The sequence below is a fragment of the Fusarium solani genome, assembly GCF_023522795.1.
Source record: "Fusarium solani strain SB1 chromosome Unknown bctg00000006, whole genome shotgun sequence".
NCBI lineage: Eukaryota > Fungi > Ascomycota > Sordariomycetes > Hypocreales > Nectriaceae > Fusarium > Fusarium solani.
This window is the reverse complement of record NW_027072151.1, coordinates 575,565-591,606: the sequence shown is the minus strand read 5'-3', so window position 1 is coordinate 591,606 and position 16,042 is coordinate 575,565. Positions and strand designations below refer to the sequence as shown.

The window sequence follows — 16,042 nt, the reverse complement described above, 5'->3', positions numbered from 1 at the left end:
CGCATTACGAGTGCGACGCCTTACCATTTGGCCAACAGGGCTAGTGGTTGCTTGGATGACCGAGGGGCTTGGGCAAAGGCGTTATGAGGGCTGGCAGCGGGGTTCTGACACGAGGTTTGTGCAACACGACAGGGAATATTGGCCAAGAGAGTGAGAGCGAACGCTGTATTCGCTTCTATAGTGACATAGTTGGGCAAGGTGATTCAGTCCTCACCATGACAATCGCTGATACGCGGTGACACAGCGCAACCAATGTCCCAGATACCCACCGGACTCCTCTAACCCAGCCGGCCATCTCCTTTACAGGCTCATATCCCTTCAATCTAAAATCTAGATTGCTGTTCCATGATCATTAACATCATCGTGCACAACTCCAGGCTTACAATCGCATCCCAGAGCCCGCTTCATCGTCTCAAAGTCGCCTTCATGCTCATTAAGCATCGCAAGAGCCCGCTTCGCCACAGCAATCTTGGCGTAACGTCCACTCTTGGCCGTCGCGTTGGCAATGACCTTCTGGTGTACCATAAAGACAGCCACCACGTCGCTCTCTGTCAGGGCAGCGATACCCTCCTCTACACCGCAAGGAACATTCTCCGCGCTGACGCGCCAGTTGGTGCAGCCCAAATCTTGCTGCATCTTCTTGGACAGATACGTGACAGGATGCTTGTTAGCAAACGAATCATATAGTGCCATGTCCTTAAAGTACGGTTCGATGAAGCGCGTAAAGAAGTTGCGGACAACCGTGTAGTGGTAGTTGGCATCGACAAACATGGCACCAATGAGAGCCTCCATGACATCCGCAAAGGCCTTGGGCGGCGCAGATGCCCTAAGCCAGAAATCTTTGCGCATGCTAGTCTTGTTCGCCTTGGCTTCTTGACGCGCGTCTTCTTCGGCCAGCTCAAGCTCACTCGCATACGAACTTATCTGCCCGATCAATGAGGATGTAGTAGAAGTAAGGTGCTTGTGCAGGTCGAGCTTCACGCAGAGACACCCAAGGAACTGGTTCGAGGCCATGGCCATCTTGTGCTCAGTTAGCCATTGGGGATCCGCCTGTGGGAACCGCTGGAACAGGTTATCGACAATGGCCATATCCAGCAAAGCATCGCCGAGAAACTCGAGGCGTTGATAGTTTGGCACGGGATCATAAGGCCAAGAAGGATGCTTGAATGCGCTCCGGAGAAGTGCTGGCCATTTGAAGCGGTATCCAACAGCATCAGCTACACAGTCGACCAGACGGCGCTGGTTGACGTTGGCATCGGCCTGTTGCCAGGCTGGAATCTTGAAGGCGGCAAAGTAATCCTCGAATTTCTCCATCTTGTGGTTCTTGCTCTTGACCATACGCGTGACGGCTTTGACAGCCAGGTCCATGCTTCCCCCTTTGCTAGAGAGGTAAGCAGCCCCGATGAGGGCCTCGCAGACGTCAGCAATGGACTTGTCGGCCAGATTGTGTCGCATCTCCGTCTTTGGTGCTTTTCCCTTCTTTAGCGGAAGATCAGGGTACCATGTACGTCTGTCAAATGCCTTAGATCGGATATACTCGTGGAGCTTGCGGTCAACAGCGTGGTTGAAGAGGTTCTGGTTGCAGATGAGAATCATGCGCTCAACGTGATATCCGCACTCGTCGCTCTCAGGAATGAGAGTAAAGAGAGAAATGGTTGTGGCCATCTTCAAAAACGAGTCGCCTAGGAATTCTAGTCGCTCGTAGTTGTTGCCCATGCCAGGCTGGAAGTTGACCTGCTCTTCGTCGTGCTCCCCTGAATTATCGCTGTCCTTTGTCATGGCCTCGAGAGCCAGGACAGATGGGATAGGGAGATCTAACATGGTGCAAGCATCAAGGGTGATGAGAGCGGAATCGATACGATGGATGATGGCTGGAAACGCCATGACCATAAAGGCCACGTCGAGGGGGATCTTACTCGTTAGCGACGCCTGATGAGGGTAGAGGATTGCTTACTGGCGAGACTTTGAGAGGCTCCAAGATCACAAAGCAATCATTATTGACCTCTTCATCAACTTGGAACTCATCCAAATAGTTTCGTCGGAGAGACAACAGCTGTGCCTTGACGACAGGTTGATCCTCTCTCCACTTGACCTTGAGACGAGTGTTGTAGTAGAGACTGTTGCTGTACTCCTTGATGGTAGGTTCTACTTGACGATAGGCTCGGCTTCTCGACTCTGGCACTCCTTCGGGCGTGGGATCAGAAGGCCTCTTCGACTCGTCAATGCCTTTGATGACAAGCTTGCGTCCTCCATCGTAGGGGTCGGTGACAAACTTGTTTACAAAGAACTCTTTCGGGGCATTTTCCCAGGGCAGGCTGTCGTTCTTGGTGGTTTCGACAATACTCCAGTCAACCGCTTGGGAAACTGAGCTGTGGCCATCTTTGCATGGAGCCAGAAAGTAAGGGAGTTGGTCGGCGCTGGCATCATATTCTTTACTGAACACGTCGGAAAAGACCTTGAGAGTGAACCTCGTGAGTGCATCAATCTCCTCGGCAGTTAGCTTCAGAGGCTCCTCGGAAACTGTCAGTTTGGCCACAGATGAGCGCCCATTCCCAAAGAATAGGGGAACTCCTGGTAGCTCCGGAAGTTTGTTTCGCGAAAGAAGCATCAGAGGTCGACTAAGAAGGTCGTCTCCAAGAGCCCCTGGATTGTCAAGCGTAATGACTGTCGCAAAGAGCTCCTTGGAGTCCCCAAGCGACTTCCAGACATCGGGTCTAAGGCGCATGGGGTACTCGGCCTTCTTGTTGGAGCTTACAGCAAGTCGAGCGTTTCGCATTCTGGGAATCGTCTTGCTCAAAGTGGGCTGAAGATGTCCGTCTATGTGTTTGTCCTTGATCAGCTTCACACATGCTTCAAAGGCCGCAGAGTATTTGGCCAATAGCTTGCTCCGCTGCGGAAACCCCGACATTGCCTTGAGGGGCGAGGCATCTGGGAGGATGACATCGGCAATGAACTTTGGGCCAAGTTTGGTGACTGTGAATTCGACCTTGGAGGAAATTCCCGGGGTAATAGATGCAGAATACTTGGAGAGGACGTCCATACTGTGAGCAAAGGTGAGTCGAGCCCCGGTCGAAGGTATCTCGTACACTTTCTGGACCAGCAGTTCATCCTGAACCGCGTCCACTACATCGTCTTCCAGCTTCCTATCAGCAGGAAGAGATAAACAGAACTTTTGTAGGGCTGTAGAGTCTCTCTCGGCCTGCTTCAGGCTTCTGAGCTGTCCCATATTGCCTTCCTCCAGCATGGTGATGTATCTCGAGTTTGACTGTCTTGCCCGCCCTTTGGACTGTAGATACTGGATGACTGAGTTGTAGAGGTCGAAGCGGATCACGAGATCGCAGTCCGGGATATCGATACCCTCCTCAGCGACGGTGGTCGCAAAGAGACAGTTGATGCTACCTCGCTTGAACTTTTGAAGGGTCACGACTTGATCGCGATGTGACATGTTGCTGTGGGTTGATGAAGCTGATTGGGAACCAATCTATGGAGGTTAGTGCTTTAACACGGCTACTTGTAAGAAACCCACCATGTAGTAGGCGACCATTCCTGGAATCCTCATTCCTTGCTGCCGATACAGGTCTGAAAGAAGCCAAGCCGTGTGTCTCTTCTCGACAAACACAATGCACCTTTTGGTGCCGTCTCGCGTGAAGGCATGCAGCAAAATTTCGTGTAGCTTCTTCATCTTGGGAGATAGCTCAGGTGAAGATGGCTCAATCGGGGGGAGCTCACGCTTCTTGACAATGTCTCGGGCACGTCGAACAGCCTCTGTTGCGTGGTCTGCCTGGTTTGTCGCAAAGTCCCTAGAAAAGTCGCGATCAGTCCTAGCCACAAGCCGCTTGGTCTCATTGTCAGTGAGAAGTAGGATCCAGTATCGGTCAGCACACCAGCTACCAAGTGTTGATGCAGCTTCCTTGGTGAATTCGAGTGATGCCTTGAACTGTGAATTGCGGAGGACTTGGGCCCATATCAAGTCCCACAGCTGCGTCTTTGCGTCTTCTGGAAACTCCAGTGACTCGTAGTTGACTCGCTCTTCAACTTGCTTTTGTTGGCACATGGCTTCCATCAACACTTCGTTGGAAACAGTAGCAATCTCGCTGCAAAGAAAGGTTTCCAGCTCGAGGGCAGCTGCTTTCACGTCCTTTGTCTGCGAGTCGACGGGCGAAGCAGTCATGCCGAGAATCCGTGGTCGCTCTCCCTGGTAGCGGATGTAGTGATTTCTCATGATGCGGGCATAGGGGTGATCCTTTTTGGCATGATGCGCCTCGTCAAAGATGAGGAGGTTGATCTGCGACATCTTGATGAACCCATCGTTAAGGCAGTCCACCAAGATCTGGGCCGTACAGACAACAACCATGTTCTCACTAAACTGTTGATCCCAGTACTGCTTCTTCCTCACCATGCCCTTCATGTTGCCCCAGAACTTGGTGATGGGGTGCTCGCCGAGGTTGCAGTTGAGGACGGCATATTGTTGGTAGCAGAGGGCAACCTTTTCGACTAGGAAGAAGGCGACCTTCTTGGGCTTTCCGATAGCTCGATCTTCCACTTCTTGCTCGAGGTAATGTCGAAGAAGCAACGCGGCGATGAGTGTTTTGCCAGTACCTGCCACTGTCAGCGCACTCACGACACAGAGCGGAGAACTTACCAGTGGGCAGGACCACGATGGTGTTCTTCTGCTTGGCCCGCTCAAAGAGCTCGATCTGATACTCTCGAGGTGTAGCGATGATCTTTCTGCTCTCGCTCGTCTTGATGAGGTGCGCGACCGACTGATAATTGGGGTCGTTGAGAGCAGCAGCAGAAGATCTGGTGACCTCGCGCTGGTTCTTGCTCACCCACTCTTTCAGGGCAGCAGAGTCCTGGCGCTTCTTCTCGCTGACTTTCCGAGGCTTCTCGGGATTGATGACAAGCCGATAGATATCATCTTCGTCGTCGGTGTCGATGTACTCAGGCCCGGCGCCTTCTTCCTGGGATGGTGCTGGCTCTTCACCTGTTGCATCGGGACGTTCCTGCATCTCGGTATGACTTGCATAATGCTCTTTCAAGAGATCTGAATCGTGGGATACGCCACTAAGCGTTGCGCCCGATGGTAGTGGCCTGATAGGCAGGGCGCCGGCACCCATGTCTACGACCATCTTAAGCGGCAGGCGTCGTCACAGGTGTCACGCAAACCGTTCCACGCAGCGCAAGACTCTTTGTGAGAACAATATTGGCTAGTGAAAAATGCTGTGATGATATTCAAGCGGCTTTGCGAGGCGAAAATGGTGGAAAAGCAAAGAAGGCTGAGATGGAAAGTGAAGTTGAAAAGTGCGGGTAGATGCGTTAGTGTGACGACTGCGAGGCCGGCAGTGGTAAGAGCTGCACAATCAATCAGCGTCAATTCTACACGAGCCCAGGAATGTTTGCAAAGGTTTTGGTTCGACAGGCCGTTGATCCCGTGTGCGTTCTCATGTGAAAATCACGCTACGCCAAGCAAACGGATCTCAGTGTTTGTCAACGCCAACGCAGTTAGTGGAAGCCAAGCTTCAGATCGACACCGGGATATAAAGATCGTATCATGATGCCCGGCTTTAATTAATATCCCGAACACTTTCAGCTGACAGCAAGACGAGACACTATAAAGATATTGGCATGTTCCCCTAAGGCTAGCTAAATGTATTATAAAAGAAATAAATAAAAGAGATCCGAAGTACTACTTTTATTATCATAAAGTAGAGAAAGGACTCCAAGTAGGCAGCCAGGACTAAACTTGGTGCCTTTCGTGTCTCGTTTCTTTCTTGACCCTCGTGACACCATGTGATGCCAGGTCGGCCTCCCAGCTTGTGACACCACCGCACGCAGCCCAGCTGTCGCTTGGACGAGTTGAGTTGATCATTTGTAGGAATACCTTGGGACTAGCCGTTATTATCAGATGCCATGTATGTCAGTGGCGCTTTTCCAGGCATTTCCTCGCCCTTGATGTTGGGCGTTCTCTACGGTCACCTGCCACCTTTCAGGATCATCGTTCATGCAAGCATCGCACCCGGAATATTCAGAGATTGTATTAAGCAAATTCCAAAACTATCTTGTTTTCGCCTATTGAACCGTCCATGCTCGCCATGCTCCATGATTCCCCGTAGTCGTGCGCCATCGTGTCGCTCCCAGTACGTCCGAGACCTTGTTTGCCCAAAACAAATCCATTCTCCCATGTAAACAGTCATCAAGAGACCCCAAACCCATTGCCATTTCAGATACCGATGAAAAATTCACTCCCTTCCAATTGCACCGTTCGTAAAGAAACAAGCGCAGTGAAGTCCAAACGATGCACCCATCAATCCCGAGTTACTCGCCCCAGCCGCTCCAAGGGAATTAGAGAAGACCTCCAGAGCTACAATGTCAACCTAAAGCCCGGGGATATCAGTTGAGCCGAACAGCTTGTCCATCATGATTCGAGCGATGCAATCGGCGATTTGCTTGTCGACGTTTGGTTGTAGCTCAGAAGTCAACTTCCAAGTAACATGCTGTGTGACCTGCTGGATGATCTTGGAGGCGATCTGTTCAGCCATGCTGTCGATGACCTGCTGGACGATGCTACTGGGTCCAGAAACTTCAGTGATGCCAAAAATCTTTTCAGAGACGGTTTGGGCGATCTGATCTTTGAGTCGTGGCTGTAGGCTCTTGGCTTGTTGGGTGACCTGTTCGCTGACAAGCTCGGCCACCTGCTCGTTGAAATTCTTCTTCCATAGCTCGTGGAGTTGATCCAAGTCCATGCCAAAGATGGCCTCCTGGAGACCACTGCTTGGCATCGCTTCAGACTCGGTTGGGTGGCTTTGATCATTCGAGGTACACCGTCGCTTTTGAGTGTGCTCACCACATGGAGAGTCTTCTTCCTCATCGTCGGACATGCTCCGTTTTGGAAGGCTCTTGGGAACGCCAATTGACTCATCTGAGCGCCCGTTGCTGTCGATAGATGTGCCGGTCGCCTTCTCGCGGTGATGGTCACTCTCGCCGACTGGGCCCTGCTCTGAAGCCACCTTGTTCGTGCCGTCATTCGAAGTCGGACTGGAATCGCTAGTGCTTAAGTTGACGTGCTTGATGCTGTCATCAGGAGTGACGCTGGCGGCAGCATCAAGGCTTGATGAAGACAAGTCGAGATTCTCACGGGAAGGTGAGCCACCGTCTTGGTCGGGCGTGAGAGTGTGCGCCTTTTCCTCTTTCTTTACCTTTCTCATGGCATCGTCAGGAGGGGGTGAGTCATTACTCTCATCATTAGTCGTCTCGTCATCGGAATCGGTTTCAGAGTCTGTAATCTCATCGCTCTCGCCAGTTGGTGCCTGATTGCCGGTAGAGCGGTTGTCGGTCGAGGCCAGAATGGGCGTTTCGGGTCGAAGAGAACTGCCTGGGCCATGGTCACCCAAGCTTGTCCAGCTAGGAGGTCGCGGAGGGAATGTAGGAGGAACATTGTCCAGGAGAACATCCGCATCTGGGTATCGTTGTCTGATCAACTTGCATGCATCGCCTCGTCGAAAGTTGAGGCGCTTCAGCTGGGCCTTCGAGTCCGTCAGGTCCTGGTTAACGTCGTAGTAGATGACTCGTAGGACGAGCCATAGACCCCAATCAAAGTCCCGCTTGCTACAATTAACGGATGCCTTGTAGAGGACGTGGGCGCTGGGGCCTTTAGCGTTGCTCTTGGTGATGGCGGTCTTGAAGGTGGCGCTCACGAAGGAAAACTTGATGTCGTCGGGGTACTTCCACCAGTTGTCTCTCCAGATGGATCTCAGGCGGGTGGTTATGGCGTGATTCTCGCCCTCTTCGTTGAGGTGAAGCAGCCGCACGCTCCACTGACCCTGGATCTCCTCGGGGGAGGGATGAGGCGTGAAGGTGTAGTCGGCGTTAGTAGTCATGGCCGGACGGGTGAGTAAAGTCAAGCGGCCGGGAGAATTGAATGCGCAAGAAGCGGCTGCGTGATGGCGGATGGTCTGTATGAGTTTATGTTTGCCAGTGTTGAGGAGGAGAAGTGTTGGTGTCGCGTTGGTAGCAGGATCTCCTAGCTAACTCCGAAGGCTGTCCTACAAAGGCAGGCGTGGGTTAGTTCCATGTCAAAGAAGAACGATGAGAGAAAAGTTGCGCTTAACGTGAGACGAACCCGGAAATATCCTGAAGGGCAATTCCAATTGTTCTCAATTGGGTGCTGTGCTGGTGGTTGATGTTGAAGGATGGCGGGCGAGAAGCGTGAGAGAAGAGGCGAAAGAGACCAGGGTGGAAGGGGAAGACATAGGTCGAAAGACGATGTTTACCTAAAGCACTGATTCAAAAAAAAAAATATCACAGGACTCCGAAGAACCCCTTGAGTATTAGAAAGGCGCAAGTAGGTGATCGGGTCTCGTACTGTGCCGATAGCAGCATCAGACTTGTACTGAAGTTCCAGATCTCCACCCCAGTCAAGGTCGATCCCGTCATCTCGTCTACGAAGTTCAGTCTCACAGCTTCTATACAATCCTTCAGTGCAAGAGTAAAAGTAATGACTCCTGACATGAATGCTCATGGGATCTTGGACATCGAGCAGCTTTTGATCTGGTAGGATGGGCGGATGTGCTTGAGACAAGACTTGACAGACATTGCCCTTGAACCCGAATGAGCTAAGAAAAGCAGAAGGCAATAGATGATACTTATTTTAATTTGAGGCCATTTTTACTTTGATGACGGGCAATTGCGTCTTCACATCCCGTACCAACGGTCCGGAGATGAGAAACCAGTCGCCTTGACACTGCGCCACTGTTTTCGGTCCATTCATGTATCTTCATCGTTAAGGCATCTTCTATTCTCTTCTGTCATATTTAGTCTATCTTTATTACTCCTATTCATCTGATCTTGACGGTAGTTTATTTGCCTCCATCGGCGTCACCATCAATGATCCGCCCAAGAGTCGGTTACCATGTCCACAAACGAGGAAATGAGTCCCTAGACGAGTTATCAACCAAAAAAGAGAGCTTCATTCTTTCTAGAAGCAAATTTTATTGCTTGATAACCTCGAAGCCTCGATCTAAGCAATTGAGTCAACTTGCATGCCACATCTGTGAGGGATAGCACAACGACGACAGAAATTTGCTGCTTCTCTGATAAGGGTGACTAGACTCTTTAAAGTTCACTTAAACTCCCTTATAGTCTTCACGGTGATACCAGGGTAAAGACTCACTTCAATGGTAGCCAGTAGTTTGTGAAATCACCTGTTCCTATCTTCATTGGACTTCCCAATGCCTGTCCAACTACATGCAAGCAATCCATAAGCAGCAAACTCATACAAACACCAACCAAACAAAGCACAAAGACCCTTCACTCCGCGTCCTTCATCTCACAATCCCCATCCTTATCCCTAACCTCAACCGCAAAGCAAGCAGCCTCCGCCTGCACCGCATACATAGCCCTGTCCGCACACCCAGCAAACTCCGCCCTCTCTGCATCCTGAGCACCCTGCGCCTTCTGCGCACCCTCTATGTTTTCAAAAGCCGCCTGAAGTCGCTGAAGCTCGATCAACTCGGCCGACATGTCGACCGAGACTATCTTGCCCATCGAGGGCGGCTTGACGATGCGATCGGCTGTCTGTGCGAATCGTGCGTGTGTGGAAATGGAAGCAAAGGTGGCCTCCTCGGCGCTCCAAGCGTAGTGAGCCCTTTGGACTCTGTCTCGGGTGCTTGCCACGATTGAGTTGCGGTCGACTCCAAAAATGGGTGAGTTGCTCTTTGTCGTGCTCTCGGCGGGACTGGTCGGGGTATGTGAAGACGACTTGAGAACGATCCTGATTCGACTAGACGATGTTGGTCCGTTGTTTGTAGTGTTGACGGGTTCTTTCCGAACCGGTGTCTCTGTGTTTGCAGTGCCTTGTGCTTCGGTGACTTCGGAGTCGCTCCCTTTGTTGGCTTCGAGAGCAGAATGCCCATCCTTGAGACCTTCGTTTCCCTTTCCCTCCGTCACAATCGTCTCACTGCTCTTCTTCTCAATGTCTTTGACGGCCGACTTCCTCTGTCTTCCACCTTCGATCGCCTTTCTGGACCTCTTCTTCCGATCGCCTCGCTTGGGACAGTATGCCGTATCCTTTTCGGCCTCTGGGAGAACGATATCATAACCTCCCTCCCAATCTTCCGCAAGGATCTCCGACGACGGCTGCTTCTTCCGACTGCGGTTGTGGCTGGTGGAACTTCTTCTCACAGTGGTGGATTTCTTCGCCAGGTACTGAGCAAAGTGGGTATCGAGGTGGTGACGAAGTTGAGCAGATGGTGCCAGTTCGGAAAGGTCTTGGGTATTATTGGCGGTGTCTGAGACGCCTCCAAGCATGGCCAGTCGGTATTCGGGTAGCGTCGAAGTACTCGGGGTTGCAAACATCTCGCAGTCGGTATCTTCTTCGTCGACAAATGAACCATTCTCGCTGAGCTGGTCAGCCTCCTCGACATCCATGCTCGAGGCCATGTATTCGTCATACGCCTTCCGGTACCAAGTAGAGTTGGAGAGGTTCTCGGCTGAGCCTTGGTGAGGGTCTTCTTGGGGAGGGCTGTTTGCGTGATGAGCTGCAGCTGCCTCACACTGATGAACCCGTCCGTTCGTCACTGTCTGTCTGCCGTTCGTGACCGGACGGTGACTCGTGTTTGGCATGCCTCGAGCTGCCACACTTCCAGTTGCCCCAGCCTCATGGCGAGCACACTCGACAATGATGTCCGCGTATGCTTGAAGAGTACGGGGTCCCAGTTGAACGTAAGCCCCCCGAGGCCAGCAGGCCTCTCTGCATGGAACCCAGTCGCGCCCCTCTTCCAGCAGAGAATTGGCAAAGCATCCTGGGACATGTCTGTATGCCCGGGGGTGCCGTCGACAGAATGCGACATTTAGGAAATGTTCTTGCTTTTGGCATGGCTGGAATCCAAAAGGTCCTGGCAGGAAGGGCAGCGGTGGTAGGGGTTCTGGGACGGGAACGACGTTGCCGCTGTTGTTCGTGGCAGGTTGATCAGGGGTGTTTGAGGCGACAGAGGGCTGATCCTTGGGCTGATCAAGATCTGATCCGCTGCCTGTATTGGTCATGTCGGCCTTGTCGGGAGACAGGGTCTTCTCATCATCATCTTGTGTCTCTTCTGAATCATAGTCTTCATTCAAGTCATAGTCAACGTTAAAGTCATTACCATCTCCTCCTTCCCTACGGTGCAAAGGCACACGCTGCCCAACAGCGCCGAAAAGGGGCGCAAATCTTCCTTGATACCGCAGTGGTGAATCATCCACAGGAACGTTGGTAGTTGGCGCAGCAGGTCGAACCTTTAACAACTCAGGCTTAGCCCAGCCCAGTTCGACGGCCTGATGGATGATCTGCTTGTCGATACCGTCCTGGAAAATCTCCCACTCGATCCGTAGAGGCAAAAAATCTTTGTTGGGTTCAGCGCAAAACAAACGAAACAAAGCAACCAAACCGTGCATCCTCCTCTCCTGCAAAAACAGTACTCCGCGCTCCTCATCTTCTAGAGAAATGTTGTCCGTAAGAAGTGCCGGACGGTTATAATGTAGAAGGGCCGGGACGGTGATCCTCTTCTCAAGTGCGTGCTCAAGCAAAGGCATGTGAGGGATCGTGATGACATACTCCTCCCATACGCGCCACGCGTACTCCTCTCTCAGGTAGATCTCGAGGAACTCTTGGACCTGCGCACGAGACAAGCGCAAGATAAAGGTGACAACCTTGGCGAAGCGGTCCTCATCGTTCAGGATCCGGATGATGATCCACCTGACACCCCACGATAGATCTTCCTAGATCTGAGGCGGGGGCATGTTGGTCGAGAAGATGTCGGTGAATGTTGGGTTGCCGCCGGTGTTGAAGGTATTCCACGCGTCAAGGTCGACGTTCATGTCTTTGAGAATTTTCTTCCACTCGTCGTCGCTCAGCAAGCCGGGGGTTGGATCGGGAGCAGGAAGCTCTTGCAGGGGGGAGGGGAAGTCCTCCAAGGGAGCGGGGAGCTCCATTGAGGGAGCAGGGAGATCTTGCGAGGATGTATCAGGAAGATCTTGCGGAGGCGTAGGGAGACCTTGTGGGGGAGCAAGAATATCCTGAGGGAGAGTAAAGAGATCCTGTGGGAGAGTCGAAAGATCTTGCGAGGGAGCAAGCAGACCTCGTGGGGGAGCAAAGAGATCTTGCGAAGGCAAAGCAAGGAGATCTTGAGCGGGTGGAGTAGGGAGAGCTTGCGATGAAGCAGGAAGCTCTTGAGGGGGGACTAGTTGGTGTTAGCGAGGTCAACAAACATGGCATCGTCAGTGATTCACTTACCAGAAGAAGCGGGAGGGAAAATATTCTCAAAGTCAAAGATGTTGCTGTAATCAACACCAGACGTATTATCGGGATCGAAGTTGAGGTTCACAACATCGAAACCGAGAAGGCCAGTGCCGACAGCTGGCAGAGGCACTGCTGGTTTGTCAGTGTCAGGGCACAAGCAAACAAGGTCAGTGATCCACTTACCAGGGGGGGTGGGAGGAGCAGCCTGGAAAATTGGCTGGCTTTGGGGAATAAAGCAGCCACTAGCAGGCTGCATTGGCGGCTGAGCTGGTGGTATGTCAGTATCAAGTCCAAGATTGAGCGTTGGTCATTCACTTACAGCCAGGGGGAGAAAGCAGAGCAGCCGCCGCGATGGGCTGGCTGCTCAAATTGAGAAAGCCGTTATCAAAGTATTGCGGCTGGGCTAGTGACTTGTCAGAGTCGAGTCGAAAAATATTCAAGGTGGTTTCACTTACGAGGAGGAGGAGGGGAGATAAACTGGGATTGGGCGGTCCCAGTGACCGGTGGGATGCCAGAACTCTGGCCCTCACCGAGGAGGCATTGAGGTGGCACTTTTTACTATTAGCAAGTATAATAAACCAAGGTTAGGGGTAGTGAACTTACGGGGAGGGGGAACGGGAACGGACTGGGGTTGGACCCCAGGGACGGTGATGCCAGAAGTCTGGCCCTCAAAAAGGAGGTACCCAGCTGGCACTATTTACTGTTAGCAAGTCGAACAAACCAATATTGGAGGTAGTGAACTTACGAGGGGGAAGAGGTTGCTCGAACAGGGGAGTCTCAATCCCCTGAGGAGCGGCGGGCACTGTTTTCTTGTTAGTCTCAAGCTCAACACAATGAACCACTGGAGTATCAAACTTACCGAAAGGAAGAGGGGGCACGGCAGTCCCCTGAGGAACTGCCGGCGCGGTCTGGACGGGGGTCTTAGCCCTCGCCGTCCTGTTGCCCCTCTTCTTCGTGACCCGGCCGGAGGCGACGGCGGGGCGGGGAGCGGCGGTGGCCTTGGCCTTGGCCGCCTTCTTGGGCTTGGCCACCCGCTTTGGGACGACCCGGACAGAGCCGAGCATCCCCCTCGTCACTGCCTGGAAGGCAAGCGAGGTCTGGTCAGCAAAGCTGACGGGAACGGGACCGTTGGTGGGATTCATCTCGACGGTTGTTGAAAAAAATGGGTTGACTGTTCTGTAAGATCATGGTTAGCAATGGGACATCAAACAGTGATTCAATGACACTGCTAATAAGGTGAAAGGAATAGCCAAGAGTAGGAAAGAGTGTTCTAAACATGAAGCAAACAATAATCAAAGTCGAAAGAAAGACTCAACCAAGTGTTCAAGACAATCAAAGAGTATCAAGACACTTGACTAGGTACCAAGACAACCAAGTAATATCAAGCAACTTGAAACAAAACCAAAGCAATGGAGAGGAAATCCAACCTACGAGATGAAGAACTGGTGATTTTGTTTGAAAAAAAGAAGTAAGCTGGTTGATCGAGTGTAAAAGTGTGTGTGTATGAGGGAAGAAAGAATCAAGAGAATGAGAGAGGTCGACCATTCTTTTATGTCTGAACACTTGAGCAAGGCAATCAGCTTCACTCGGAGAACAACAGAATCAAGCATTTCACGATGTAAACAGAAATCACAGAAACCACAGCAACGAGAAAGGAAGTCATCGCCGTTGAAGAAGGTATATGCAAGGTGTCGCCGGTTTCCGTTGGACGGCTCAGACTGTCATTGGTCGACGGCATCTAAGCCATGCTCTTAAACCGTTTAGAATTCAGGGTCTTGCAGATTGTGACTCCCCGGCTATATGCAGGGGGCATTGGGGAGAGTTAATTGAAAGCGTCGGCGCTGTTGTCTGGGCAATTGGCTTGATTGCCTCTCGTTGGGACGTTGAGAATGGGACACGGGGACAAATGAGGCCTTTTCTTTGAGGCAGCAATGGCACTGAGCATGAGTATCTTGGAACTGTAACTCAATTGATTAAACTATAACTTAATTCCTTCACTGAAGGTGATAGTCATGCCCCCTTCAAAGGGTGAATGGGATTGATTGCTTCCTCAGATCCATCAAAGAGATTGATTGTCCATTGTAAAGCACGTCACTGTATTCTAATTCGCTGCCCATAAGAACCAATTGGGATATACCATCAAATGTCAATATTGGAGCACGCCACAGACTGACTACCTACATTATCAGACCCAGGAGCTGTCCAAGTGCGTCGACTGTCCAGTATCAATTCCTAAATTAGGCACCCCTCTTTGCACAGATGATCCATCAGGGGTGTCGTTGGGTCTCAATTACGTACAACTCTGTCAATTAGTTACACCGTCAAATCTCGACGCCTTCTAGAGACTTCTATCGGCACATCTCTTCTCATCTAGGCATCACTCGCGAGTCCATTCGTCAAGTCCCAATTCCATCGAGAACTGTTATTGTCCCCGTCGGCCACAATGTCAAAGACCCCAATAATACAAAATGACAGCAGCCTTCGAGAACTGTAAACTGATCACATTGTCAGATCTCGGCATTCCATGGCCTTCTATCCTCGCGCCAGACACTTCTGTCATCCATATTCCTAAAACATCAAAAAGAGTCATCAGCTCAACGAAACGCAAAAAGGCATCACCGTGACCACCTCATGCAACTCCATAAACTCAATAGCAAAAGAACACACATGACTTCATAGCCATACAGACACCTTATCTAAGGTATACAGGGTATCAACAACACCAGACAACACACCTATCCCCAACTACTCCTTTACGCCATCAATGTCAACCCCAACCGAAAAATTAAAACCTTGACCAGAATTTTCTCTCCCCGTGATTACATGTCCATGAAGGGCACAAACGCATCCCTCCCTTGAAACCGGTCGTGATCAAGAGCAATAGCATCTCCTTGGTCAGAATTTCCCTGCGTCTCCATCACCTCGTCAATGTGGCGTTTTCCATGCCCCGCAATCTTGGCCTGCGAAGCAACCTGTGACCGCGCCCTCAGGATATCCTCCCAGCTCTGCAATTTGCGCTTGACGTCCTCGTCGAAACAGCAGCAGAACCGCTGCACCGAGATAAACTGTATCGTGGTGATCATGTCTTTTCCGAAGAGCGCCATAATGTACGCCGCTGCCATGGCGGCTGACCGGTCGTTGCCCGTCTCGCACGCCACGAGAACCTTGCCCCGGCGGAACGTGGCGGGCTCAACGACCAGGCTGCCGTCCTTGCTTCTGCCCTGCGCTTGACTGTGGTAGATGGCGAGGAGGTGGTCGTTGACTGCTCGGATCGTGTTGGAAAACGAGCTGATCATGTTGTCGTAGCCGTCCATGTCGACGTAGTGCACCACAATGCCCAGCGTCTGAGCAACATTTTCAATGCTCATGAGCTTCATGCCAGCCATGCGCGCATCCCGCGCAACCAGAACCATGGTGATACCCTCGCTCCTCAGAAACTCGCCATCGCGCGCGGCGCTGTTTGGCCCGAGATACAAAAAGTTGAGCAGCGGCTGAGCCTCCCTCCGCTGCTCGTATGACCAGTCCGAAGCGCGGTCGGTGGGGGCGTGGGTGACATTCTGAGTGATAATGGCAACGTCCCTCGGGGTGAGCTGCTGCGGATCGACGTTCTCGTACGAAGGGAGGAGACCCGGGATCGAATCTCCCCCCGTGCCGTGCGCCGTGGGGGGGATGTGGATGAATGGAGGGCTCGGCGGTCGAAAGGTGTAGGGAGCGGACGGGACCGCCATGTTTGCGACGGAGCGCGCGTTCTCCATCTGTGGAGCTCCCCGT

The 16,042-nt window shown here is 51.9% G+C and overlaps 4 protein-coding genes across 4 annotated transcripts; all 4 read right to left on the bottom strand.

The window, feature by feature from the left end:
* Positions 1–330: 330 nt before the first annotated feature.
* On the bottom strand, positions 331–5,117 carry MRS44_009902 (uncharacterized protein; the record flags this gene model as incomplete). Its single annotated transcript, XM_065620341.1, has 4 exons — positions 331–1,929; positions 2,003–3,481; positions 3,527–4,599; positions 4,643–5,117. The coding sequence occupies 4 exons, from the start codon at positions 5,115–5,117 to the stop codon at positions 331–333; spliced, it is 4,626 nt and encodes a 1,541-aa protein (XP_065476114.1).
* A 1,257-nt stretch (positions 5,118–6,374) lies between these two features.
* Positions 6,375–7,877, bottom strand: MRS44_009901 (uncharacterized protein; the record flags this gene model as incomplete). The annotated part of the gene is made up of 1 exon (XM_065620340.1): positions 6,375–7,877. The coding sequence occupies one exon, from the start codon at positions 7,875–7,877 to the stop codon at positions 6,375–6,377; it is 1,503 nt and encodes a 500-aa protein (XP_065476113.1).
* A 1,429-nt stretch (positions 7,878–9,306) lies between these two features.
* On the bottom strand, positions 9,307–13,413 carry MRS44_009900 (uncharacterized protein; the record flags this gene model as incomplete). Its single annotated transcript, XM_065620339.1, has 9 exons — positions 9,307–11,728; positions 11,831–12,212; positions 12,266–12,400; positions 12,455–12,538; positions 12,591–12,674; positions 12,727–12,822; positions 12,875–12,964; positions 13,017–13,073; positions 13,131–13,413. 9 exons carry the CDS (start codon positions 13,411–13,413, stop codon positions 9,307–9,309), a joined length of 3,633 nt encoding a protein of 1,210 aa, XP_065476112.1.
* Positions 13,414–15,090: 1,677 nt separating this feature from the next.
* On the bottom strand, positions 15,091–15,999 carry MRS44_009899 (uncharacterized protein; the record flags this gene model as incomplete). The annotated part of the gene is made up of 1 exon (XM_046273931.2): positions 15,091–15,999. The coding sequence occupies one exon, from the start codon at positions 15,997–15,999 to the stop codon at positions 15,091–15,093; it is 909 nt and encodes a 302-aa protein (XP_046131669.1).
* Positions 16,000–16,042: the final 43 nt, after the last annotated feature.